Genomic DNA, 22,985 nt, shown 5'->3' on the forward strand with positions numbered 1-22,985 from the left:
AACCCTGCAAATCCATGGTCCGGGTGAGGTTACGTCACCCGAACTTGTTTGAGGTCGCGACCCTCAATTTCAACGCCAGCAGTTCAACCTCCACACCATGCGTGATTTCTTCTCACCGAATAATGTTACTTCTGCATCGGACAGCATGCCGCTATGCGATCCGAACACCACGTCTTGCGCTATGTTCCCGCACACTCAGCACTTCCTTTCGACGCTCGAAGGACCCACGTCTAGGTGACATTGGACGCGTTATAGAGGACGAATACGCCGTAGTACGAGATAATTATGGTAACGTGAATGCATTGCCGTACGGAAAATACAAAGGTTAACTTCTAACAGAAACTCCCGTATGTTCGAGCTCCCTTTGCCACGACACTTCTCTGATTCTCTAGAAAAATCCCATTATCCTCGCGCATGGCCTCCTCGGCTTCACCGAACTCAAACTGGGTGGATCTGTGTTACCCGGCATTCATTACTGGCGAGGAATAACGGAAGTCCTCTCTCAGAAGGGCATTGAGGTCATTACAGCGGCTGTGCCCGCCTCAGGCTGCATAGAGGCACGAGCCGAGAAACTTGCAGAGACCATTGCGGAGAAGGCGCATGGAAAGAGTGTGAACATAGTAGCGTAAGTTCAAAAAGTTTTGCCTGGGCAAATGATGAAAACTAATGGGCCCTAGGCATTCTATGGTACGAAGTACGTCCATCAATGTCCTAGGACTTGCTAATAGTGGCTAGGGGTAAACATAATACCAGGTTCCTTGTATGACAGGTTATATCAGCAGTTAACCGGATGAATAGTGGGCTTGACTCTCGCTACATGATCAGCCAGCTCAGGCCTCCCAATGTTCGCGTATTATCGTTGACTACCATTGCAACTCCCCATAGAGGATCTGCTTTTGCGGATTATATGTTCAACACGATTCCGCGTGTGTGCCGTAACCTAGCTCTTGTTTCTTGAGTATCAGCTGATTGTTCACAGCACACGCAGTAAAGAGAATCTACAAGGCGCTTGAATACGTCGGGTTTGAAACAGGCGCCTTTTCGCAATTGACTAGGAAATACATGGCAGAAAGTTTCAATCCCAGAACCCCAGACGTGGATGGAATTCGGTTTGGAGCCTCTCGCAACGAAGATCAGTCACTTTCGCTCAGCGTACTAATTTCTCTACAGCTACTTCTCCTATGGAGCGACCCTCGAACCACAATTCTGGTCTATCTTTGGACCTTCGCACAAGATCATAAAGCGTATTGAAGGCGCGCCTAATGATGGGCTCGTAAGGTGTGTAATGATGACAATGAAAGAAGTTTGAAGGCTTACTCATAGCTCATCTGCAGTGTCCCTTCCAGCCAGTGGGGTGAATACAAAGGCACTCTTGTCGGAGTAAGCCATTTGGATCTGATCAACTGGACGAATCGAATCAAGTGGTTCTTCTGGGAGCTAACCGGAAGCAAACGAAAGTGAGAGGCTGCTTTATTCAAGATTCAAGTCTGATCCTACGAGGCTGACTTTTGTGAAGTTTCAATGCGATCGCATTCTATCTTGACATTGCAGGTAAGCTTCGTTTCACACACCGAACACGAGACGGGCTTTGCGGGCTAATAGTGATCCATGGGTAGACATGCTGGCAAAGGAAGGACTGTGATTCCAATCGCTCTGCGTAAGAATGCACGAGCTTCGTCTTTCGCAGGGCTGAAGCTATCAATTCAGCTGGAAGATTCATATACGTGCAGGAGCAACGTAAGCCTTGCTGGATTCGTGCACATTTGATACGTCCCAGGAGTCTGGGAGTCTGAGCTTCCATCCGCAGCGGCGCTTCGTGCTGCAAGGGAGTGTGGCTCAGCCCGTGGCGGCACGAGTCCCCTGGAGATCGCCACATTTCGATTCCTGCCGTTGTAAATATGTACATTCGTAGTATAGATACTCGTGGATAAATGTTTTGTTTGAATGAAACTTGATTCTTGACCTGTGTGGAATCGCTGGGCTTACTAGATTTGTCTCGTGAGAATTTTATGTTTTATTTCGTCATAAGCGGAAGCGCCGGTGACCACTTTGGTGAGCATTTCGCCAACGAGAAATACTGACGCGGACAAACGGGCAGTGCAGCGTACGGAACACCTCCAGGGCTCTATCAAACACTGGCCAAGACTTCCAGATCATTTCACGACGACTACTAAAGACGGCGTGCGATGCCTGACCGTGATCCAAGGCGGCATCTGAACGCTACGTTCGCATCATGATTGTCCAAATCCGCCTGGATAAACCACACGCGCATTTCACCAACCTCGATGTCATCAGTGGCAGGGTGCTGCTCCGCGTTCCCAATACTACCAATGTGTCTGCGATAGTCGTCAAGCTCGAGGGCGAGTCACGGACTCGACTTCTTGCGCCGACGCGACCTGATAGACCAAACCAGGCCAGGCCTGTACTGGAGGTTCATAAGGTGAGATGCCACCAGTACCGGACGCAGGAAATGTTACAGAGTTTTCTTATATTGACAGATTGCTAATAGCACACAGATCCTATACAAGACACAGGCTGTATGGCCATCGCAAAATCTGCAAGATCCAGCCTTGCAACCGAAGAGCTATACAATAAACGCAGGCCATTATGAGTACCCGTTCCAATTCAAGGTAAGACCCAGTTTATATAACTCCACACAGCACCAAGCTAATCTGCTTGTTCTTAGCTACCCTTCAACAATGCCTGTGTTACGGCAAACAGTCTCGCGACAAACCTCAACTTCTCTGGCCTTGCGATGGAAGTTGCGAAGACACCCACCCACCACGTCAAACAGACCCTCCCTCCCTCCTTGAACGGATTTCCTGGCGAGGCAGAAATAAGATACTATGTGAAGGTTACAGTCAACCGGCCGCAGTTCTTCAAGGAGAATCCCCGAGCTGTAAGTTAGATGCTTAGGCTGTGACTGATATAATCTGATGGATATCTTTTTAGTGGTCGAACTTCACATTTCTTCCAATCGAGCCCCCGAGACCTCCTCGTGCGGATGGAGAGGCGTATGCAAGACGACAGCACCAGTTTCTCGACATGTCTGGAGACACCGGAAAGAGAAAGCAGAGCTTCTTCGATGGAATGAGAAAGAAGGATCAAGCAACAACTCCAACCACTCCGGTATCACCAGGAGCGAGCGCTCCTCCACGATTCACTGTTGATGCCCGTCTACCAAATCCTGCCATTCTCACGTGCAACGAGGAGATTCCTCTGAGGATTCTCGTCAAAAGCTTAAGCGAACGCACAAAAAACGTTTACTTGCAATCGCTTCAGATCGAACTAATTGGCTACACCAAAGTGCGAGCGCATGAAGTTCATAGGACTGAATCGAACAGCTGGATCATCAACACTATGAGCAATATGGCAATCCCATTGGGTGCTCCGACAGATCCCGTTGGAACAGAAGTGTCAATCAATCCAGAATATTGGTCAGGCAAGACCCTACCTAACACTGTAGCCCCCTCATTCGAGACCTGCAACATCTCGAGGTCCTACGAGCTCGAAATTCGCGTGGGTTTGGGTTATGGCACCTACGAGCACGGCAGAGATCAACTGACAGTGCTACCACTACGGCTCCCAGTCAAGGTCTTCTCTGGTATCAAGCCTCCGGCCGCGCTGCTCCAAGCTATGGCGTCTGGCGATGGAAAGCTCCAACCTGGTCTCGCACCCGCGTCTCTCCAGCCCGAGCCCGGCCCTGTTATGCCCTACACGCCTGTCGACCCTCCACCGTTTTCTAACAACCAATTTCCCCCTCAACAAGGCGTGCCATACCAGCCGCCTCCGATGGCCGCGGGCTTTGAAGACGCGCCTCCGAGTTACGAAGATGCCGTCGCGCAGGATATCCCGCCTATCAACGGGTATAGAGGGGAGTACCAGCCTCCGCCTTTCCCGGAAGGGGAACCAAGGTTCTCTGGAGACGAGAAAAGAAGACCGTAGAGGAGGCATCGTGATGACTTATGATGGACATGGTTTGGTGAGAGATATCCATGAGCACTTTCTTAGGGAGAGGCTGTTCTATGGTGATTGCTCAGGCTATTGCTTGGCACTTGCAGACTTTTGGGGGTCAATAATGGAGATGGGTTTATGATTAGACTAATATTGAAACTCTTTCCTTTTCATCAAATGCTAGTACTGTAGCCTCCGGTATGGCGGGGAAGTGCTGCTGGTTAGCATCGTGAAAACATGAATGCATACTACCCAGAAAAATTGAGAATGAGAGGGTGAAAGGATTGTATGCCCATTACGAGTAAATCGAACGTTACATGTTAGGGTCAGGATGACCGCAAGTTGACAGACTTCGGTAATGATGAAAGCCGTGGAGCGTGATCTTCGGCTGCAGAGGTGGTTTCTCGGGAGGCTTCCTGAGAACACCCCTTCCACCCTATCCATTCCACACTATTTTAGCTGTTGATTCCATAAAGGACTTTTCACATAATAGATTTCGCGACTGAGCATTCCGGCTAATGATTAAAGAACTGTAACGCCGGCTTTGTTCGTGTTCGACGGTGGACTTAGATGAAAGTAACAAGTTCTTCCTACCTTTGTATGATTCTGCATCATGCACACGCTCCGTGGAGACCATTCACCATCTGCACGACTGGCGTTTCGGAAAACGCGACGTTGACGCGAAACGATTGGCCGACATTCACTCGGGCCTGCTTCGCGGAGAGGCTGAAAGTCCACGCGAGCGTTGCTGGGGTGCCCCGAACTGTAAACAACCATCAACCTTGCCTCGACTTCCTCATAAAAACCCACCTCTAGATCTCGAACCTCACATCTTTGCCTCACCGCAGTCTCTACCGCCACAGGGTTATCAGACACTTTTTCAGGAAGCCTTCCCAGAAACACGCTTTTGCATAAAGAAACATGGACTCCCTCATCAACCCGCCTACCATGTCGAACGCGGACATGGCGACTTCGGAGGCCAAAATCTCTCCACCTTCGCGGTCCACGACTAGTAATGCGAATGTTACAAAGCGGTGCGTTCGCTCGCATGCATATTACCTGTTTATGTAACTAATTTGGTGTTGCAGGCTGCAAACTGAGCTCATGAACTTAATGATGTCGTCGACGCCCGGCATCTCCGCCTTCCCTAACGACGAGAACCTCATGAAGTGGACCGCCACCATCGACGGCCCCGAAGACACGCCCTACGCCGGTCTCAGCTTCAAGCTCAGCTTCGAGTTCCCTACCACCTACCCGCTCACGCCGCCGACCGTCCTCTTCAAGACCCCCATCTACCACCCCAACATCGACTTCTCGGGCCGCATCTGCCTCGACATCCTCAAGGACAAGTGGAGCGCCATCTACAACGTGCAGAGCGTGCTGCTGAGCTTGCAGAGCCTGCTCGGCGAGCCTAACAAGTAAGTGACAAAGTCGTGCTGTCCAACCCACGGCGATGGAGAGACAGAGCAGCGTGCTAACGAAGCGTAGTGCGAGCCCGTTGAACGGACAGGCTGCCGAGCTGTGGGACAGCGACCCAGCCGAGTACCAGCGCCTGGTGCTGGCGCGCCACCGCGACGACGAGGAAACGGAGCTATAGCTGCGTAATCAGTTTCTCTCTATCCTACTTCCCGATGTGTGATTAGCGGGCGTTGAGTGCAGGCTCCTTCCTTTCCTGGGCCTGGACTGGTGTCGGAACTTCTTGTTTGCATTATTTGGAGCGTAGGGTTGCTTTGGGTATTGTAGCTACCTTTGAACTGGCATTGTTGGCGTGATGAGTGCTAGTTGGGTGTGCTGTGGTGATGCGGTGCTTGATCGTAGTGCTTTTGGGGTGGCTCTCTTGTGGTATATGGGAGCTTGAGTACCTATAATCTGCTCCACGACGATATGTCGGGAATAATGATACTGTCATGTCTTGTTTTGACCTGTTCGATTTGCGCATAGGAGAGCCACGGCGTAAGGGTGAGTACACGGCGTCGTTATCTTCCGACACTCCTATACAAACTCTGTATATACGTGTACACTCTTGAGCACATCGAGCTAGTAGATGAACAGGATATTCCTGATGAGTCGTGCTTCATGGCACTCGTGTCTGATTTGCGGCAGGATGAATGCCATCGTCATGATGTGTCCGGAGGATTAGAGGCCGGACGCCGGCAGGATCTGGTCAGGTTCCGCTTTGGGGCAAGTACAGTTTGAGAAGTCTGGAGGTCTTTCGCCATTGGCAATTTGAGAAAACAAACTGGCTTGTTTCAGAACACTGTCTTTGCGTTTCCCTTTGCAGGATTGAGGAGAGTCATCTAATCTCGCTCTTGGCGGAGACGGAATGCCAAGATTTCACGACCGCTCATCACGTTCACTTCAAAGCAGCTAGACAACTGCCAGGAGAGCCAATTCCGATGGAGCAACACGCAACTGCTGGCACATAGAAGCAACCTACGAGTCTATGTACTGGAATCTCGCCTCCCCCTTGCGGACTGCCGGCCATGCCTGTCTGGGCGGAAGCGTCGTCTCGATATATTGCAGTTTCAAGGCCGATCCCCACCGAGGCCCTTCAGCGGCAACAAAAAGCGCATTCCATCTTATGCATGACATTTCGGATGGGGCAAGTGATGGCTTTTCCGAGACCGCTGAGGGCGCCGGAGTCCCGCGACTCGTCCCATCGCCCGAGCGACCCCTCCCTCCCACAGCCCGTGGTGATCGCATCACGCTGTGCTCGGTTCAAAGGCATGCCGCCCTACGGCCGCCGCTGCTGCCGGCGCGGCGGACGGCAAGAGGAGGACACGGCGGTGAAGTGGGCAGCAATTCTGAGCTGAATGCTGCCCACCCACGGCAGCACCCCGGATTCCACGTGGAGACTCCCGCAACCCGCGGCAAGCAGAAATGTCGCCTGAGGGGAGCTTTTAGCGCTGATATCCATGGTGTCTCTTGCCCTCATGCGTGCAAGGGCCGGCAGTCGCCACAGTGGGGTCTCTCGACCCGACGGCGAAGGTGTGGGGGAACAAGCACCGTGCCGTGTCTTGATGGGAGCCCTCGAGCGCGAGAGCGGCAGGCACAATTGCAGAGGCACAAGTGAGGGGGCAGAGATGAAGATATATTGCCCTGCGCGGCCGATCTGGTTTCGCCATGCTCGCGGCGCAGGGAACACGTCCTGACGATCCCAGCGGCCGGATCGCCCTGACGGCCCCGGCCCAGTTCCAAGTTTCGGGCGGGGCCGATGGCCTGGATCCCGCGCCTGCTAGCCGGATTGCGGCCGCGGCGTGGGTGGCTGGGTGAGCTGGGTGAGGCGTCGAGATGGAGGCGGTCGGCGACAGCGGCAGACTCAGCTGGCGCAAGCGCACACGACGCCTCGAGAAGACGCAACAGGCAAACGGCGACGCAGAGGCATTCCGCAGGGCGGTTGAGGCAGAGTCCAGCGCGCCGCCTCAGACACAGGCACTCGAAACAGGCATGCCAACCATCGTGGACGGGCCCTAGGCCGAGAAAGCCAGGGTCTCTGCCGGGCAGCCATTGCGCACCTGAACCACCTTGGCCCACCGGAACTTGCATTCAGGAATCGTGTGTCTCTCGGGCGTCTGAGACGTCGGCCCGCGAGACCAGGCGGCCAGTGTCGCTATTTAAGTGCTCGGAGTACGCAGCAGAGCATCGGACGAGCACCAGATGAAGATCAGACAGACATCACCGGCGGAGGATGAGCGGCAGACGTGTAAACGTCCTTTTTGGGCTAATGTTGGCCTGGCTTGAGTATTGATTGGCTGGGAGGTGACTATTCCCCCCTACAGGCGTCCGGAAATGCTACCTTCTACGTAGTTTTGTGGCTTGATTTCCGCGCTAGGTCACCGGACGCAGGAAGATGCTGTAGTCACGAACGTGCCCAGCGGCTGCACGCTCTGGGCCGGTGCAGATTGACGTTGCACATGTGCCTCTCTGGCGTGCTGGCAGCCCTCGTCGATGCAGCACCACTCAGCAAGCCCTGGAACTGTCGTCGACCGCCCTCCCACCGGACAGGGCGCCCTTCACGCAGCTCTGCCTCTGCCTCGACACCCGCCCCCGCTCTCGTACTTCCGTGACAGCCAATCGTTTCAGCGTGAGCTCGCCCATGCCCAGTCCGCTCCGTGCTCTGGCTCAACCTCTCGGGTAGCATCGCGCTATGACAGTCTGACTTTGTCTGACAGAGCGTCTTTGTTCGTTACTCCGCCTTTGCCTCCAAGCCCGCCAGCACACACGCTCTCCTCTCCCGTGACGACCAAACCCTCTCCGCCGGAGCACCTGCTCGACTTCACACAGGTTCACAAGCTGGCTCTCGCAAACTCCTCTGCGTCGTCGAGCTTGCGGTTGGGCTGCCTCTCCTCTCCATGCCTCGCCTTCCTTGACGCTGTTTTTGCGGGACTTGACGGCATCCTACAGCCAACTTGTTGAGACACGGCCCAGTGCAGCTCGCCATGGCCTCAACACTGCTGCCCTCCGGCGGCATTGCCCTCCATGGGGCTCCGGACTCCGACATCTCCACGAAAGAAGCCAGGAGCCATGCTGTGCACGTCATGCAGCTCGAAATCACCCAAGACATCATCAACGAGCTTCTCGAGAGTGCCCACGGCGGCAAACCCCCCCAGATACTCTTTGGCAGGAATCCTGTACGTGTGGAGAGTGCAATTCATTATCAATGCTGAAGCCGTCGCCCCACATCCAACATGATCCTAAGATTTCCGAACTTTACTGATAGCCACCACCATAGCAACTCAAATATGGCGACAAGTCCCACGTCCTCCAGACCACTTCCGAGAACCTTCGATACGAATTGTACCATTCTGCCGGCCCCGATAGTCAAGATGAATACACATTCGCCGGCCTCATCAACCACTCTCTCGCCATCCAACATGCCGAACAAGTTACGTCGGGGGTGGACACTGCGTTGGAACAGCTGAAGAGCTCCATGGCGGCTATACACAACATTAAGGAAGCGAACAAGTATGCTCTACTCTTTTCGTTTCGTTCCCATCCGACTAGAGAGCTGCCGGGACAGGGGTTGGTGACATTCGTTGTCGTCACCAACTTTACTCACCTGTTATGAGAGGCTTGCACCTGACTCTTCAGCAAGCACTATACTCACAACTGAACAATAGGACTACTGTTGTCAAGGACGCAGACGCAAGCTCACTCCTCACTCCTTCGCACCGGCGAGGTCTCTCCAAAAACTTCAAGCCTCAACAACACCTGAAACCCTCCTCCAACCTGTCCTCACCACTACGATCTGTGCCTTCGAGCCCAGCCTTGAATGGATTACAGAATCTAGGTAAGGGTCCTACATCACAACCAAGCTCGCAAACCGAAAAGACTCGAGCTTTGCGGTATGTGACTGTTCATTACCTCGCCTTGGAACCGCAACCATTTGAGAAGTACGTGAACCACATCCGCGCGCGGAGGGACGACTGCAAGGAAGTTCTCCAGAAGGTTGGCAAAAATCAAGACGGGAAGTGGCACCTCACCGATCGAGCCTTCAAGGATCTCGACCCATATAAATTTCCCTACCAAACTTCTGAGGATCGAGAGAAAGCAGTCAAGAATGCAGTGAAAGCGTTTGACCGACTCCGAATCGCGAAAGACGACAAAATCTGGCAAATGTTGCTGCCTAAGGAGGAGCGTGGAAAGGGAATGTGTCTATCCCGTCTCAACGTCACTGCACCCTCCCAAAGGCCGTCTACACCAATGCAGTCAATCTCGAAGCTCACAGAAAAGAAGGCGGGGGCTGGAACCAAGGGCGAGGAGAAGAAGTCGGAGAAGGAGGGAAAGAAGGTCCGAGAGGTGAAAGAGAAGAAACCCGCTAAGGAGGTGAAGGAATCAACAAGCGACGAGCCCAAGATGGTGAACAATAAGAAGACGGCGAGCCAATTGCAAACCGGCGCTGCCAAAACGAAGGTGAAGAAGTCAGCCGCGCTTTCAACGGCCGAAGACTCTTCTACTTCTACATCTCGACAGAAGACCAAAGCCACTGCCAAAACTACTACCAAGTCGACTACCAAATCGACCACCAAAACAACCGCCAAGGAAGATTCATCTCAAGAGAAAATGATCAGGTCCGGCAAGCCGACAATAAGCGCTGCTACGAAGCCGAAAAATCCTTCTCCGCTCTCTGCATCGCCTCCGGTGAATGCGAGCGACTTCGATGACGCCCATCCGGTCCACAAAGCACTCTCCGCAGCTCCATCCCCAGCTAAGAGCTCCTCTGGCAATTCGGACCACATGCTCAAGCGCAAGGCCAACGATCTTGACAGCAACATCCACAATCACAACCTCTCGGTCAAGGTACGCAGGGTCGATCGCTCAACTCCGATTGCAACCCCGCTCAGCACATCGGGCAAGACTAGCACGCCCTCTTCTGCGCAATCTCTCAAGCGCAAAGCCGTGGATACCGACTTCTCCGATATTTCACGAACTCACACACCCATGGCGTCTGGCTCCAAAGTCCGCAAAGTCAACAGCATCGACACCGCCGCCGCCTCTCGGTACAACGCCGCCTCTCCTCAATCCGACACCACTACCTCTCCACCTCTACCACTCAGCTACCGTCAGACGATCGAGTTGTCCCAGAAGTTTGAGCGGTACTACAAAAAGTACGAGCAGCTGTACTTCCAGCTCGCTGACGACACAAAACCGCCGAACGAAGAACAACGCGATAGCCTCATGAAGATGCACAGGAAGCTGGAGGAGATGAAGCGGGAGATCAAGGCTGGTGCCAGGCACTCGCAGGCGAGCAAGGAACATTCGTGAAGGAGAAGTGCATACCTGGTCTTGAAGACCAACTGATTTTGGCGGCATACTGGGTGTTCACGGAAAGGAACAAGGTCTCTCATTTCATGCATCACTCTGGTGTTTTTGAATCAGCATTTCTGAGGGGTCATTGGGAGTTTGAGAAGCCTTTGGGTTTCGTTTCTGGGCTTTCTTCCGAATAATGACCGCATAGGCCAACTGGATGGCAACGAAAAGCATATCTTGGAAAGGAGCTTTGATGCTATAGTCGAATGAAAGTTTTCGCATAAATCTCTGCTGCTGCTCGGAGTGAGTGATACATCATGTAGGATAGTTTGGAGTGGCGCAGCGAACTGGACATCAAACCTTTTAACATAACTGATTTCTGTCCCAAAATGCACTGAAGCCAATAGGAACTTATAAGCCTACACAAATTGATCAATCCAAACATCTCAATTCTACCTCACATAAAATGTCAGCTACCAGGCCACCCTCCCCTGCTTGAAGTGCTTTAATGAGGTTCCACACAGCCGAAAATGAAGAGTTTCTGTCCTGTTCAGGTTTCTGAAATTTCATTGAAGCACCCCAAGCAGTAACATCCACGCGCACACAACTACGGCGGCTTGTTCTAGGAATTAGAGCCCTTCCTGTCTAGCCGCTTACTCAACAGCTTCTTGTGTATATTTTTCCTCCTTCCGCTCAATAGCTAGCTTCCTCACCTTCATCAATACAACAGCTTTTGGCTACACACCTTGTCTTGATCCGTTTCCCCTCTGACTGTCGCTCAGCATACATGCCAGCACATGGGTTCGCGCTAGTAAATCTTGGCAGACCCACTGGAGCTCGCGCCACAAGCGGTGAGCTGCAGGCAGTAACCTTGCCCAACCACGACTCACACCTTCACCCTTCCAGCTGCCATTGAACAACACTACACATTTCAAATTTTGAACACGAGATTCTCAATTCAATCCTCCTCGAAGGCACAGCACCTACGCTACGACTACAAGCTCCATCCAAATCGACAGCTCAACACGATGGACCTCGACCCCTCCGAACCCGCCTCCCTGCAGACCCTCCCCCTGGAGCTCCTCTTCGAAATCTACGCCCACCTCCTCGCGCCCCTGCCCACCCACTACAGCTACACCGCCGCGGCCCCCTCCACCGGCACTCCCGCCTCCACCCAATCCCTCAACGTCCCCGCCCTCCGCGGCAGCGGCAGCGGCACTCCAAAGAAGCAAACCAAAACCAACCCCCCACGGCCGCTGCGCACCCACGGCATGCTGCTCGCCAACCACGCCCTCAGCGCGCACTACATCAAGGCTTTCTACGCGCGCACAAACTTCTTCTTCTACGTCGACGCGCACAACGCGCGCGCCAAGGCCTGGTTCGCGCTGCCCGCGGGCGCGCTGGCGCATGTCCGCGCCTGCAAGCTGTATATCGAGGTGCACCAGATCGCGCGCGACCACCACCACACCGAGGCGCACCTGGCGGCGTTTGTCAAGCGCGTGGAGAGGCTCCTGCGCCGGTTGAAGAAGCTGAGGCAGGTGCAGCTGGTGTGGGACGTGGGGCCGGTTGGGAGGGGCGCGAAGAAGGGGCTGGGGGTGGCGCTGGATTGGGAGGGGCTGGGGGAGCCGTTTGTGGAGATGTTGAAGGGGATGCAGGGGGTGAGGGAGTTTATGGTGACGGTGGGTGAGCAGATTGAGCGGTTTCGGAGGGAGAAGGGGGGGTGGGGGGTTTATGGGGAGGGGGTTGAGGGTGGATCGAGGGTGGCGAAGGGGCCGTTTCCGTTTCTTTAGGGCGGGGATGCCGACGATGGGGGGGACGGGGTTGGACAGGGAGCTGTGAAGGTGGCTCAAAAGGATTTGGGCTGCTGAGCTGGGCTATTCTAGTGTGAGAGATCAGCTATGCATCTCTAAACTATGCGGACCGTGGGATCTAAGGCGTTTGCGGGGAATGGATCAGTGGATGGCACGGCTTCGTGAACTTCGTCAAGGAGTTGTCCGTCAAGGATTGACGAGTTTCAAAGTCACCAACAGTCTAGGTCATGAGTTTTTCTATCAGAAATGCATACTGGTATACCCTCAGATCTTCCTATGTCGCACCCAGCCTCTTCTTCAACGCCTCAACGGCCGGCTTGAGATTCTTCGGCTGCTGCGCCCAATCGTGAAGTTTCAGATCGTCGTCGCTTGTCACTACCCACAAGGTCTCTGCAGCACTACTACGAATCTACTGCAGTCAGCATGCATTTCCGATCAATGAGATTATGAGTTTAGCCATACCTTAGGAAAAGGATGCAGCAGCATGCTCGCTACCTTAAGGAGCACGTCTTTCCTCGTGCTGTCAATCTCCGCTAGCCCCCTATACACATCCAGCGCAATATGCAGCTTATTGATATTAGTAGATTTATAATGAGCCTTCTGGGTTAGGGAGAGGAGAGCCCGAAAGCTGTAACCCACGTCAGCAAATAGCCACAACACACAGAAAACAGCAGGAAGAAACTCACTTAAACCGCGTGCCCACCAATCTCTGCACCACCCCGGCATCAAACAAGAACGCCACAACCTCCATCGCCGGAATCAACACCCGATCGTTCGCCAGACTCCCCTTCAGCAGCTCTACCAAGATATCCATGACATCGAGCAGCGAGCAGCTTCCCCCCTCCCCCTCCCCCTCCCCCTCCGCCCCCTCTACCTCGCCACCAGGCCTGCCCACAGGAAGCCTCTCCATCGCATCCACCAGCACCATGCGCGCATTCTGCACCACACTCTCCGACCCCATCCCCGCCGCGCTCACATACCCCTCCATGACGGCCTTCTTCAGCCACGCGGGGCTCTGGGGGCTGAACACCCCCAGCGCCTCCGCAAAGTAGGCGTACGACGACACGCCGTCGGCGGCCCCGCTGATGGCGGCCTCGAAGTGCTCCTGGTTGCCCGCTTCGAGGCAGTGCGCGGCGCGGACGCGCATCTTGTCGAGCCGCTCGACGGAGAGGCGCAGCACGGCGGCGTGCAGCTCGTTCGCGCCAGCGCTGCCGCTGAGGAGCGCTGTGCGCCATGCGATTTCGGTGGTGGCGATGGCCTCGAGGCGCACGAGGGCGCCGACGTCGCCGCGCTCGGTGACGGTGTAGTCGTTCAGCGCGGTGTTGAGCGCCTGCGTGATCTTGGCTTTTGAAGTCGGCGGTAGGAGGGAGGAGGGGTTGGTGGTGGTGGTCGAGGAGCGCGTGGCGCGTGCGGCGGCTTCTTGGAGTAAGGTGCCGAGACTCTGGAGCGCGGCGGTGCGGGCTGGGATGTCGACGGCGGCGGTGCATCGGAAGGTTAGGACGGCGATGATGCGCTGTTCGTAGGAGTTAAGGTCGGGTTCTGGGAGGGAGGAGAGGTGGGAGTAGGCGGCTCCTAGGGCGATTGCGAAGCCGGAGGCCCGTCGGCTGGCGTAGGAGGCTTCTTGTTCGAGGTAGTCTATCCAGGCGGAGACTACGGTTGAGACTGTTGACGAGGCGTTTGCTTGCAGGGCTTCAATGGTGTAGATGACGGTTTTAGGGATGGCTTGGAGGACGCTCTCTTCGGTACGGCCGAGGCATAGGTCGAGCAGTCGAACCAACTCCTTGCTAGGGGGCTGTATGGTCTCGTTCGATCCTATGATCTGCACTGATATAGAAGCTAGCGCACCAAGAAGGCTACAAATCGCGGAAGCTGTGAGTTCTGGTCGCATTGCTGGCGAGATAAAAGCCTTGTCTTCTAGATTGAGGGTTTTGTCGAATATAGTCCAAACGCGAGTCAACTCGGCCAATTCAGCTAGGGATCTCGAAGGTGGTGGATTTGCCTCAGAGTCGGAGATGGGAGCCCTTTGTGCTGCTGATTGTGTATTGCTTTGACTGATAAGAAAAGCCAAAGACATTACCAGTCCATGCCTCTCCTCGATTTGCCTCGATGCCAGTCCGTCTAGTTGCTGCCATATATTCTTCACCATCGCATTGACTTTAGGGAACAGCTGGTAACGACTCAAGAGCCCAATGGCATTCGCCGCAGACAATCGGGACGAGGTATCCAGGGATCCAACTCCTCTCCATTCCAGCAGATTCTCGAAGATTGCGTCCCAATAAATGGGATATAGTTGGGCCGCATTGATTCCGACCTCGCAAATCGCGCGGTCTCGGAGCCCTACGGCATGGAAGTCCACAATCTGCACTAGAGGTATTCCTTCTTGAACGGTATCAGGATGCCGCCCAATCAATTCCTGTAGAGCCGCTGAAGAGCCTCTTCGGATGTTGCCGGCCGGGTCTAGGCAAGCTGCGACCAGTAATTCGATAGCTAGCACCTGAGGGACCGAGTAAGAGTGGAGGTTCTGGTGAGAGGCACGTATAGACGTAGTCTGAACCGCAAGGAGATCTTTAGTCAAGTATCTTCTGGATAAAGCCCATATACCGAAGCAGGCGGCATCCCTAACATTAGTTCCGATGGATCCGCCAGTCGCCGAACGCTGTTCGAAAGCAAGGGCCAGCAGTAGAGCGTTCAGAATGTCCGGGAGTTGATCAGTGGAAGGGGCCTTTCTATAAAGCAGATGCGCTAATGTCAGTGTCAAACCGTGCCATCTCAATGGATTGACCCCACTGAGACTCCTTCTCGAGCCCTCCCAGTACACGTCCTCGTTAAGGCTTCCGAGAATGGCCTCTACGACTTCACCTCCCATCTCAGGATCGAGCTTCAAGGTGATCACGCTTAGCGCCTTACTTGCAGCGTACCTCACCGGAGTGTCGCCGTCAGCAAGAGACTGAAGCAAGAAATCGATGACCTCTTCTAAAACGGTAGGGGTGTCGATGCCTTCCAAAGATGAAGCAGATTGTAGACAGTGAACAGTAACGTTGCGGAGTGTTTTGATGACCAATTTTCTCGCAACAGCAGAAGACCGGACAAAGGCGAGAGCGTCTGAAGTTATGAAAAGCTGGCATTTGGTGTAGATAGCTTGAAGGTATGGACCAATCTCTTGATTGGTGGCCGAAGCCACTATTCCACTTATAAACGAGAGAACTCCTAGGTATTGATGGATATCAGATGTGCCCTCAGAGAAAGACTCGAGCGAGGTTAGTGCCCATTGAATCAGAGCATCAAGCATTCCAATCTTTTGCATATCCGGCCGTAGGACGAGCTTGACAAGTAGAGATCCAGCTGCCCCTCGTTCTTTCGACGCAGATTTGAGATGAGCAACGCATATTGGAAGAACACGTAGTACTACCCCAGAGAGCTCAGAGGGCAGTTTGATACCTGTCTCCTTGGAGGTTTCTTCAGACGAGTGAGTTGCGGAAATAGAGGCAAGGGGAAATGGGGCTAGCATGAGATGGGATAGCCATAGCAGGAGCACGTATCTCTCCTCCCATGGAATGATCTTCTGAGAAATAGCATCTAGCTCTTCACCTGAGACTGTCAGCCCACTCTCGAACTCAGCCAACACGGGTTCGAGATATCGGGGCTCATTGTTTAGGAAGCCAATGACGACCTTCTCGCCTCGTACATTGCAGAAGAGGTTCAGAATTCTGCAGATGGCATGCGAAAGAGGAACAAACTTCTTTTTCAAACCAGGCCTGGGAGTGATCCGAAGGTAGTCTAGATAGGCAGCAACTAGTGGGGGAATGAGGTGCTTGAGTTGAGCATCTAGAAGCTGAGGATCTTCTTGAAAGGGAACAAGCTGGATTCTGTTTAGTAGGTGAGGTTTATATTTATTGACTGCTTCTAGTCTTTACCAAAGGTATGAATCTATCCAGGTCCCTCTCCCGGACTCGGCGGTGGACGGCGCCATTCTCTTTCCGCAAGACTCGATTTATCAAGGCTTGCAGATCTAACAAGAGCGTTGACGCAGCCTTCTGAAGAACAACATCGTCGTCATCGGTAGCGTTCATTGTTGATGCGAGGACGTTGGTGGTGGGGTGGTAGTTTATATCTTGGCGTGATTTTAAAACGCGTTCTAATTTAGAACTAACGACGACGCGAAACCCTTCACCCGAGGTCGACTCAACACCAAACACCACCTCAACAACTCAGAAACGCTCCGACGATGGCAGATCAGTACAAAATGTACCTGGCGAGCAGAGTGCTTAATGAGGGCAAGCCCGTGACCTACCGCTTGCTGAGCCGCGAATTGAAAGTCCACGTCAATGTCGCTAAACAGTGAGTAGCTTCAACGCAGTCGTTGATCGCGATCTAACCCGATGTTAGGATGCTATTCGACTTCCACACGAAACAAAACGCGAAACGTCCGGGCTCCGTCAACGCAAGCTACTGGGTTACGGGCAAGAAGCGTCCTCTACCATCCCAACACACCAACGGCAAAATCTCTCAAGATGGCGGAGACAGCTTCATGCAGAGCAGCCCCTTCCCGAGCTCCATGCCGGACAGAGAGGAGGAAGTGGTGGAGAAAACTAGACCCGTCGAATCGCATGTAATCGTGAGGGAAGAGGAACTTGAGGGTACGTTCCTATGGCTATCGGAGTGGACCCCATGCCGTACCATGTCAGAGACAGAACCCTGATCAATCATAGATACGCTTGCAGCGCTAGAAGAGTTGATTGCTATCCACGTCTATAGCTTACAGCCGGGTCCTCTCGAGGTACGCACGTTGATTTCCAATCTTTGGGGTCGTGATAGCTGATCCAGAGTGCAGAATATAAACCTACTGTCCACCTGTGGCTATGAAATCAGAGAGCGATTTGGAAAAGAGGATTCGTTAGAGACTTGGAAGATCTACGGAACGATCCACAATCCGTACATAAAGGCAAGCATCGCAGCGGTGCTTGAAGAACGTGTACTAACGCCACGAATAGAGGAGGACTCAGCGCGTACAACTAGTTGCACCTGCAGCACCCCCTCCTGCGCCTAAAGTGGCATCGAAACTAATCAATACGGCCAGACCCGAGCTAAAGAGGAGTGGCTCAACACAATCGCTTCCACGCATTGATTCGGAGGAGAGCAAACTAGAAAAACCTGCAAGCCAGTCTAGACTCTCAGCTACTACCACGAAGAAGGCCGAACCAAAAGTCCAGAAGAAGGGTGCAGACTTCTTCAAGTCGTCTTTTGCGAAACAACCACCTGCTAAGGCCAAGAACCCAGCGCCGGTAGAGGATGGTACGTGTATAGTGTCCTCAACATGTATTTCTATGGTACTAATATAACACAGAACCGATGATGGATGCCTCCGAAGACGAGTATGAGGAGGATTTCGTCTCCGAACTTCCCGAGTCACAGGAGGCGAAGGAGAAGAGGGAGAGGAGGGAAGCAGAAAAGAAGGCCAAACAAGAGAAACTGGACCACATCTTTGACGATGTTGAGGATGGTAAGTCTGCATACTTCCTACTGTAGCGTATTGTTGACCAATTCGTTACAGAACAAGAACAAGATGTGACTATGGACGACGCGCCAGAACAAGAAGAGTCATCCGACGATGCTCCAATAGACAAGATAGATGCTCCAAACCCTGCCGAGCCTGCCCCTGAACCCAGCGTTACTGGCGGTCGCAAGCGTGGGAGGCGACAGGTTAAGAAGAAGAAGACAGTCAAGGATGACGAAGGCTATCTTGGTAAGTTCTTTTATACAGTCTTGAACCTCGATTGTCTAACCTATCCCAGTTACCAAGGAGGTCATGGAGTGGGAGTCATACTCCGAAGACGAACCACAACCAAAGAAACCGAAGCCGCCTGCCATCCAACCTCCGGCAGCCAAAGGTAAGAAAGGGGCTCAACAGGGTCGGAGCATCGCGTCTTTCTTCACTAAGCCTCCGGCGGCCAAGAAGTAGATACCGCTATTACCACAAGGCGCCGTGAGGCGATCCAGCATAGTATTATACGTTTTCGAGCGGATTTCCAAACGGTCGGGTCTCCAAGGCGTAGCGAGGCACACGATTTGAAGGTACATGACAAGGAATGTAGCTCCTTTGACAGTGGTAGGCACTTGCCTCCCAACGCCCTCTAATGAAGCGTCGAAGGGATGGAATGCAAAGTATGCTTTTCTTTATTGCCAGACTTTCTTTAGTGTACCCTATTCCGGATGACTATACGTCTATCACAGCAACATATAAATCGACCAGGGGTACCTCACACAGGTCTCCACACCCCCAAAACATACGCTTACATGCGCCAATATTGCATGCGCGATAAAGGAGTGCTTTGAGACTAATCACATGATCACGATCTGATTCAGGGCGTGCGGAGCTTTAGATTCTCCTTTGGGAGCTCTGGCCGATGTGAAAGAGTAGCTCGAAATAACGATTTGGTTTGTTACAAATACCCTCATAGGATTCTGGAAAGAAAAGAATGGCTCAAGACTTCGAGGGAATATGAGGCAAAAGCAATGATAGTATGTGGCGTAAACAAGGTTGAGCCATAGGTAGAGCCGAGACCTTGGCATATGAGGCAGCCACTTCGTATTGATACACAGCTGCAGAATTTCATCTCCATTCAAGTCCTCCAACAACGGTCTTGTATTTCACAATAACGAGATTAATGGAACAACTTGATGAGAAGAACCTGCAGGCCAGCATTGAGAAGAGCGAGACAGAGCTGCTAATTCGCACAAGATGTCCCGCCTGTGGCACGTCAAAGACTAAAGAAGAAAGGCACGAAGATGGATGTGTAAACGGCGTGACCTTCGAAGATGGATTCAAATCTTTCGCCGATTTAGGTCTGAAGCCTGAGCTTCTCCGAGGTGAGCTTCCTCATCGTTGAAATGGACAAAATTATCTAAACAATGCACCAGGAATTGAGGCGTTTGGGTAGGCTAACATCCCCTATCATCTACTCTGTAAATCCAACCTCAAAACTTATTTCCCAAGTCTATCCGAGCCCTCTGAAATCCAACAGCTTGCCCTTCCCTCGCTCCTCCGCCGTACGTTCGCTTACCACTCCCTCATACCATCCTTTCTTAACCCAAACAGGCGACCCCATGCACATCCGCCACTTCTCCAAATCCGGCAAATCCCTCGCCCTCGCCATCTCCGCTCTCCAACTCATCGACACAAGCATCCCCTCCTTCCAAGTTGTCGTCCTCGCGGCTCCCCGCTTCAAGCTCCAGACCCTCGCCGACGAGATGCAGCAGCTCGCGGCATTCCTGCCGGACACCAAGATCCTGGCCATTTCCAGCCCGCCAAACATCCGCCTTGTCGCCGAGAAAATACGTACAGAGCCGCACCACATTCTCGTCGCCAGCCCGTGGAAGTTCAGGTACTTCGCCGAGACTCGGGGGCTAACGGACAGCTGGGAGGAACAGGGCCTGGGGCTGGATTTTAGCAAGGTGCGGTATGTTATGTTTGACGATATTACGGAGATGGCGGTGGGTTGCACTTCAGCCTTTGTTTTCCGTCTTGATCGCGCCGAATCTAGTCGGGATCTAACGCGGGTTAAAAAGTACTCATCGGTCAGTGGGGACGAACGGTTCAGGGAGTTTGTGAGAGTTATAGCGGAGAACTTGGACGCCGACGTCAGCGTCGTTACTGCAAATTGTACCCCGGAGGCCGAGTTCGAGGACGCGTTGGCGGCGTTCGGGAATTGTCCGCGGAAGATTGTTGCCGCGAGGGCGAGTTGGTATAGTGAGACGCTCCCGGTGCATACGTTGAGAGAGGAGGCTCGACGAGATCACTTGATGGAAGGGAAGAGTCCGGGTGGGTACCGGTTCGGACATGCGTTAATGCCTGGAGTTTAGTGTTATCCAGGATGAAGAATATATTCGGAATAAACTCTATCTTATCTTTGCTTTATGGGATACGGAATAGGGGTGTATAGAGAGTTATTATAAATAGAGATATAGGGTTATCCGCGGATATTCCTGTATATTAACATTCACTTATAGAACGTCTCTACTAGTAGAATTTAACTGTGCACCTCTTCACCTTCGCCGGTGAGCTAAGTGTAATTCAACCTTACACCTCTTTACATTCACTGTAGGAAATGAGACTATCCCGGATACTATCCTCGAATATTTACAAAACTTATTAAAAATAGAATAGCATCTATATTTATAAAAGATATAAAGACTAGAACCCCCTAATTCTATCTAAGTATATCTCGCATAACACTCCAGTGGAGTTGATCCCACGGCGAGGCAAGAAATGAAGCATCATTAAACTCCATACCACCCGCACTCTACCATAGCTTCCAGATTCCAGTAGCAACAAACCCAACCACAGCTCCCGACGTGGCTTCCATCCCATTCCCTATAAATCGCCCACCTTCCATCTTCCTCGTCCACAACCCCCCTCCTCGCTCCCTCCAACCTCCCCTTCTCGACAAAAAAAACCCAAAAAACCCCAAAAAACCCCAAAAAAAGAAAAAATCGCAACTCCCTACCCGCACCAACCATACCCCCACCACAGCCGTCTCTCCAAGCTCTCCGGAGCTCTACTGCTGCAAACCAAATCCCCAATCTCCAAATTTTCGTTTCCCATCAACCCCGCCACCACCTTTGCCAACGACGCATTCGCCACCAGTCACCGTTTCCCGCAAAGAGCGCCCAAACACCATCACCACGACGGCCAACATCACGACGACGACCACCGCCGCCACCGTCGGCACCGTCACCGAAGTCGTCGAAGTGACAGGCTTTGTGATCATGTGGTATTCTGGCGATTGAGGGGGGGAGGGAAGGAGCGGAGGAGGGATAAGTGTGGATTGGGGTTGAGGGCGCGGTCTGGACCCACTGTGTTGTTGAGTGATAGAGTTATAGCGAGAAAAGGGGAGGGGAGGCGGGTGGGTGGGCGTGTAAGAAATACTTTGAGAGAGAGAACGAGAGAGAGAGAGGAGGGGGGGGGGGGGCGCCGGGCTGGTCATAGAATTGTGTTGGCTAGCAGGGACCCCAATCGTTTAGAGGTTTATTGGTTGTAGTGGTATGGATGTATGCTTCGACTAGGGCATGTCAAGTAATCGAAGAATTCAATCTCTCCGTCTGCAGCCCCCTTGGAAGTGATGGAATTGACGTGTTAGGAAGAGGTCTAAATGGATAGAATTGAGGAAGGAGAAATAGATGGACGGTGAGCTGTCTAACAGCAAGCGCGGCGAGCTCATGGGTCTTGGGAAGTATAACGCGTTGCGGCGTAATTGAAGCAGCTTTATGTTTTTTTAGGTAGAGCAGACGTAGGAGATACTACGAGGCCAGCATTTATTCTGACATGACAAGAGGTGGGGCTCTGGGGTATGAGAACCTCGCCATGGATCCTGCGTGATAGAGATAACTAACCTACGGCGAGTTGAGTATACGATGCATGAAGGTCAAGTTTGATAGAGATTCTCCCCATTCCACTATGCTACAATCCCGCCCGGTGCGTCAAAAACCAGATGCAAAGGCTCTAAAGAAAATGTACAGTTTGCATCTCGAGCCCCACTCTTCCAAAATTCCCGATCATAGAGTTCGGTATTCGGGCTTCACGAAGTCGGCGAAGGTCTTGGGCTCACCCTCGTAGTTGTGCGCGCCATCATCGTCTATCACATATGTTAGCCGGAGACATGTTAATAAATCACGAGGGCGGGCTTCGTACGGTGGTGGTCGTGGTGTCCGTCATCTTGAGGACCCACGTAATCCATCTTCAAGACATTGCCACACTCGGGGCACCGCTCAACCGGTCGGTCGCGGGACATCTGAGCAAATCAGTCCTGCTTTTAGCTAGGTTACATACTCCACAAATCATACCGTAAGCCATGTGACGACGTGGGAGTCGGCAGGGTAGCCGGTGCAGCCGGCGTACTGCTCGTCACCGAACGACTTGACGACAATCGGGTTGTCAAGCGTGCCTGAAATTTCCCCATAGTTAGCTGCCTGGTTTCCTGTCATGAAGATTCCAAGCCCTCGTAGCCAGTATATTTCGCACCTTTCCTCGACGAATCCAGCGGCTTCATGTCGAAAACATCAACACCCTCCATCTTTCCCAAGATTTCGAATCGCTCCAGACCGGTAGCTTGTTCCAAATCCGTGGGGACGGTTCCGGGGGCAGCACCAGTCTTAGGGAGAAGGTCCTCCATGGTCTTAACCTCTGCATAGCCGTAAATGTCAGCCATCGTCTTCAGCTCGGTTGCAAACATGCGCGGTATAGCGTTATTAGGTCCCGATTGACGCACCCTCGAACTTCTTCATCGTGTTGCCCACATTGGTACCGGGCTTCGAGTCGCCTATTTAAAAACGGGTAAGCGGGTGCAGTGGTTCGATCCCTCCTGGAGCTACTCACGAGCGACGAAAGAGCTGGCAAACGTGCGCTTAGCCAAGGTACCAGCGGCGGCGCGCCGGGCGACGGTGAAGGCGGAGCGTTGGAGGAACATTGTGGAC

The 22,985-nt window shown here is 53.0% G+C and overlaps 11 protein-coding genes across 11 annotated transcripts; 6 read left to right on the forward strand and 5 right to left on the reverse strand.

Annotated features, from left to right (window-relative positions):
- Positions 1–81: 81 nt before the first annotated feature.
- BDZ99DRAFT_419236 (alpha/beta-hydrolase) lies at positions 82–1,805 on the forward strand. The gene is made up of 9 exons (XM_033716882.1): positions 82–288; positions 340–347; positions 393–625; positions 799–926; positions 980–1,109; positions 1,171–1,278; positions 1,335–1,457; positions 1,517–1,551; positions 1,617–1,805. The coding sequence occupies exons 1-9, from the start codon at positions 123–125 to the stop codon at positions 1,640–1,642; spliced, it is 957 nt and encodes a 318-aa protein (XP_033575235.1). The 5' UTR covers positions 82–122; the 3' UTR covers positions 1,643–1,805.
- Positions 1,806–2,071: 266 nt separating this feature from the next.
- Positions 2,072–4,276, forward strand: BDZ99DRAFT_572161 (arrestin). Its single transcript, XM_033728173.1, has 4 exons — positions 2,072–2,440; positions 2,517–2,630; positions 2,687–2,899; positions 2,953–4,276. Exons 1-4 carry the CDS (start codon positions 2,234–2,236, stop codon positions 3,943–3,945), a joined length of 1,527 nt encoding a protein of 508 aa, XP_033575236.1. The 5' UTR covers positions 2,072–2,233; the 3' UTR covers positions 3,946–4,276.
- Positions 4,277–4,902: 626 nt separating this feature from the next.
- On the forward strand, positions 4,903–5,551 carry BDZ99DRAFT_489009 (putative ubiquitin conjugating enzyme; the record flags this gene model as incomplete). Its single annotated transcript, XM_033722952.1, has 3 exons — positions 4,903–4,988; positions 5,043–5,372; positions 5,443–5,551. 3 exons carry the CDS (start codon positions 4,903–4,905, stop codon positions 5,549–5,551), a joined length of 525 nt encoding a protein of 174 aa, XP_033575237.1.
- A 2,419-nt stretch (positions 5,552–7,970) lies between these two features.
- Positions 7,971–11,156, forward strand: BDZ99DRAFT_499634 (uncharacterized protein). The gene is made up of 3 exons (XM_033723670.1): positions 7,971–8,585; positions 8,687–8,919; positions 9,075–11,156. The coding sequence occupies exons 1-3, from the start codon at positions 8,394–8,396 to the stop codon at positions 10,717–10,719; spliced, it is 2,070 nt and encodes a 689-aa protein (XP_033575238.1). The 5' UTR covers positions 7,971–8,393; the 3' UTR covers positions 10,720–11,156.
- Positions 11,157–11,613: 457 nt separating this feature from the next.
- Positions 11,614–12,494, forward strand: BDZ99DRAFT_572164 (uncharacterized protein; the record flags this gene model as incomplete). The annotated part of the gene is made up of 1 exon (XM_033728174.1): positions 11,614–12,494. Exon 1 carries the CDS (start codon positions 11,733–11,735, stop codon positions 12,492–12,494), a length of 762 nt encoding a protein of 253 aa, XP_033575239.1. The 5' UTR covers positions 11,614–11,732.
- A 9-nt stretch (positions 12,495–12,503) lies between these two features.
- BDZ99DRAFT_419247 (uncharacterized protein) lies at positions 12,504–16,590 on the reverse strand. The gene is made up of 5 exons (XM_033716883.1): positions 16,430–16,590; positions 13,411–16,374; positions 13,202–13,374; positions 12,978–13,143; positions 12,504–12,924 (listed from the first exon to the last, which is right to left on the reverse strand). The coding sequence occupies exons 1-5, from the start codon at positions 16,583–16,585 to the stop codon at positions 12,790–12,792; spliced, it is 3,594 nt and encodes a 1,197-aa protein (XP_033575240.1). The 5' UTR covers positions 16,586–16,590; the 3' UTR covers positions 12,504–12,789.
- A 96-nt stretch (positions 16,591–16,686) lies between these two features.
- BDZ99DRAFT_464165 (uncharacterized protein) lies at positions 16,687–18,812 on the forward strand. Its single transcript, XM_033720243.1, has 8 exons — positions 16,687–16,853; positions 16,902–17,152; positions 17,225–17,292; positions 17,347–17,457; positions 17,507–17,807; positions 17,860–18,015; positions 18,067–18,258; positions 18,308–18,812. Exons 1-8 carry the CDS (start codon positions 16,759–16,761, stop codon positions 18,472–18,474), a joined length of 1,341 nt encoding a protein of 446 aa, XP_033575241.1. The 5' UTR covers positions 16,687–16,758; the 3' UTR covers positions 18,475–18,812.
- On the reverse strand, positions 18,753–19,143 carry BDZ99DRAFT_50965 (uncharacterized protein). Its single transcript, XM_033724421.1, has one exon. It carries the CDS (start codon positions 19,083–19,085, stop codon positions 18,855–18,857), a length of 231 nt encoding a protein of 76 aa, XP_033575242.1. The 5' UTR covers positions 19,086–19,143; the 3' UTR covers positions 18,753–18,854.
- A 1,569-nt stretch (positions 19,144–20,712) lies between these two features.
- BDZ99DRAFT_50999 (uncharacterized protein) lies at positions 20,713–21,155 on the reverse strand. Its single transcript, XM_033724438.1, has one exon. It carries the CDS (start codon positions 21,030–21,032, stop codon positions 20,793–20,795), a length of 240 nt encoding a protein of 79 aa, XP_033575243.1. The 5' UTR covers positions 21,033–21,155; the 3' UTR covers positions 20,713–20,792.
- On the reverse strand, positions 21,071–21,499 carry BDZ99DRAFT_477822 (uncharacterized protein; the record flags this gene model as incomplete). Its single annotated transcript, XM_033722132.1, has 1 exon — positions 21,071–21,499. The coding sequence occupies one exon, from the start codon at positions 21,497–21,499 to the stop codon at positions 21,071–21,073; it is 429 nt and encodes a 142-aa protein (XP_033575244.1).
- A 271-nt stretch (positions 21,500–21,770) lies between these two features.
- On the reverse strand, positions 21,771–22,978 carry BDZ99DRAFT_572167 (subunit IV of cytochrome c oxidase; the record flags this gene model as incomplete). Its single annotated transcript, XM_033728175.1, has 6 exons — positions 21,771–22,147; positions 22,204–22,303; positions 22,356–22,456; positions 22,534–22,695; positions 22,781–22,831; positions 22,888–22,978. The coding sequence occupies 6 exons, from the start codon at positions 22,976–22,978 to the stop codon at positions 22,068–22,070; spliced, it is 585 nt and encodes a 194-aa protein (XP_033575245.1). The 3' UTR covers positions 21,771–22,067.
- Between the last annotated feature and the right edge of the window lie 7 nt (positions 22,979–22,985).

The sequence above is a fragment of the Mytilinidion resinicola genome (assembly GCF_010093595.1).
Source record: "Mytilinidion resinicola strain CBS 304.34 unplaced genomic scaffold BDZ99scaffold_12, whole genome shotgun sequence".
In the NCBI taxonomy this organism is placed as follows: domain Eukaryota; kingdom Fungi; phylum Ascomycota; class Dothideomycetes; order Mytilinidiales; family Mytilinidiaceae; genus Mytilinidion; species Mytilinidion resinicola.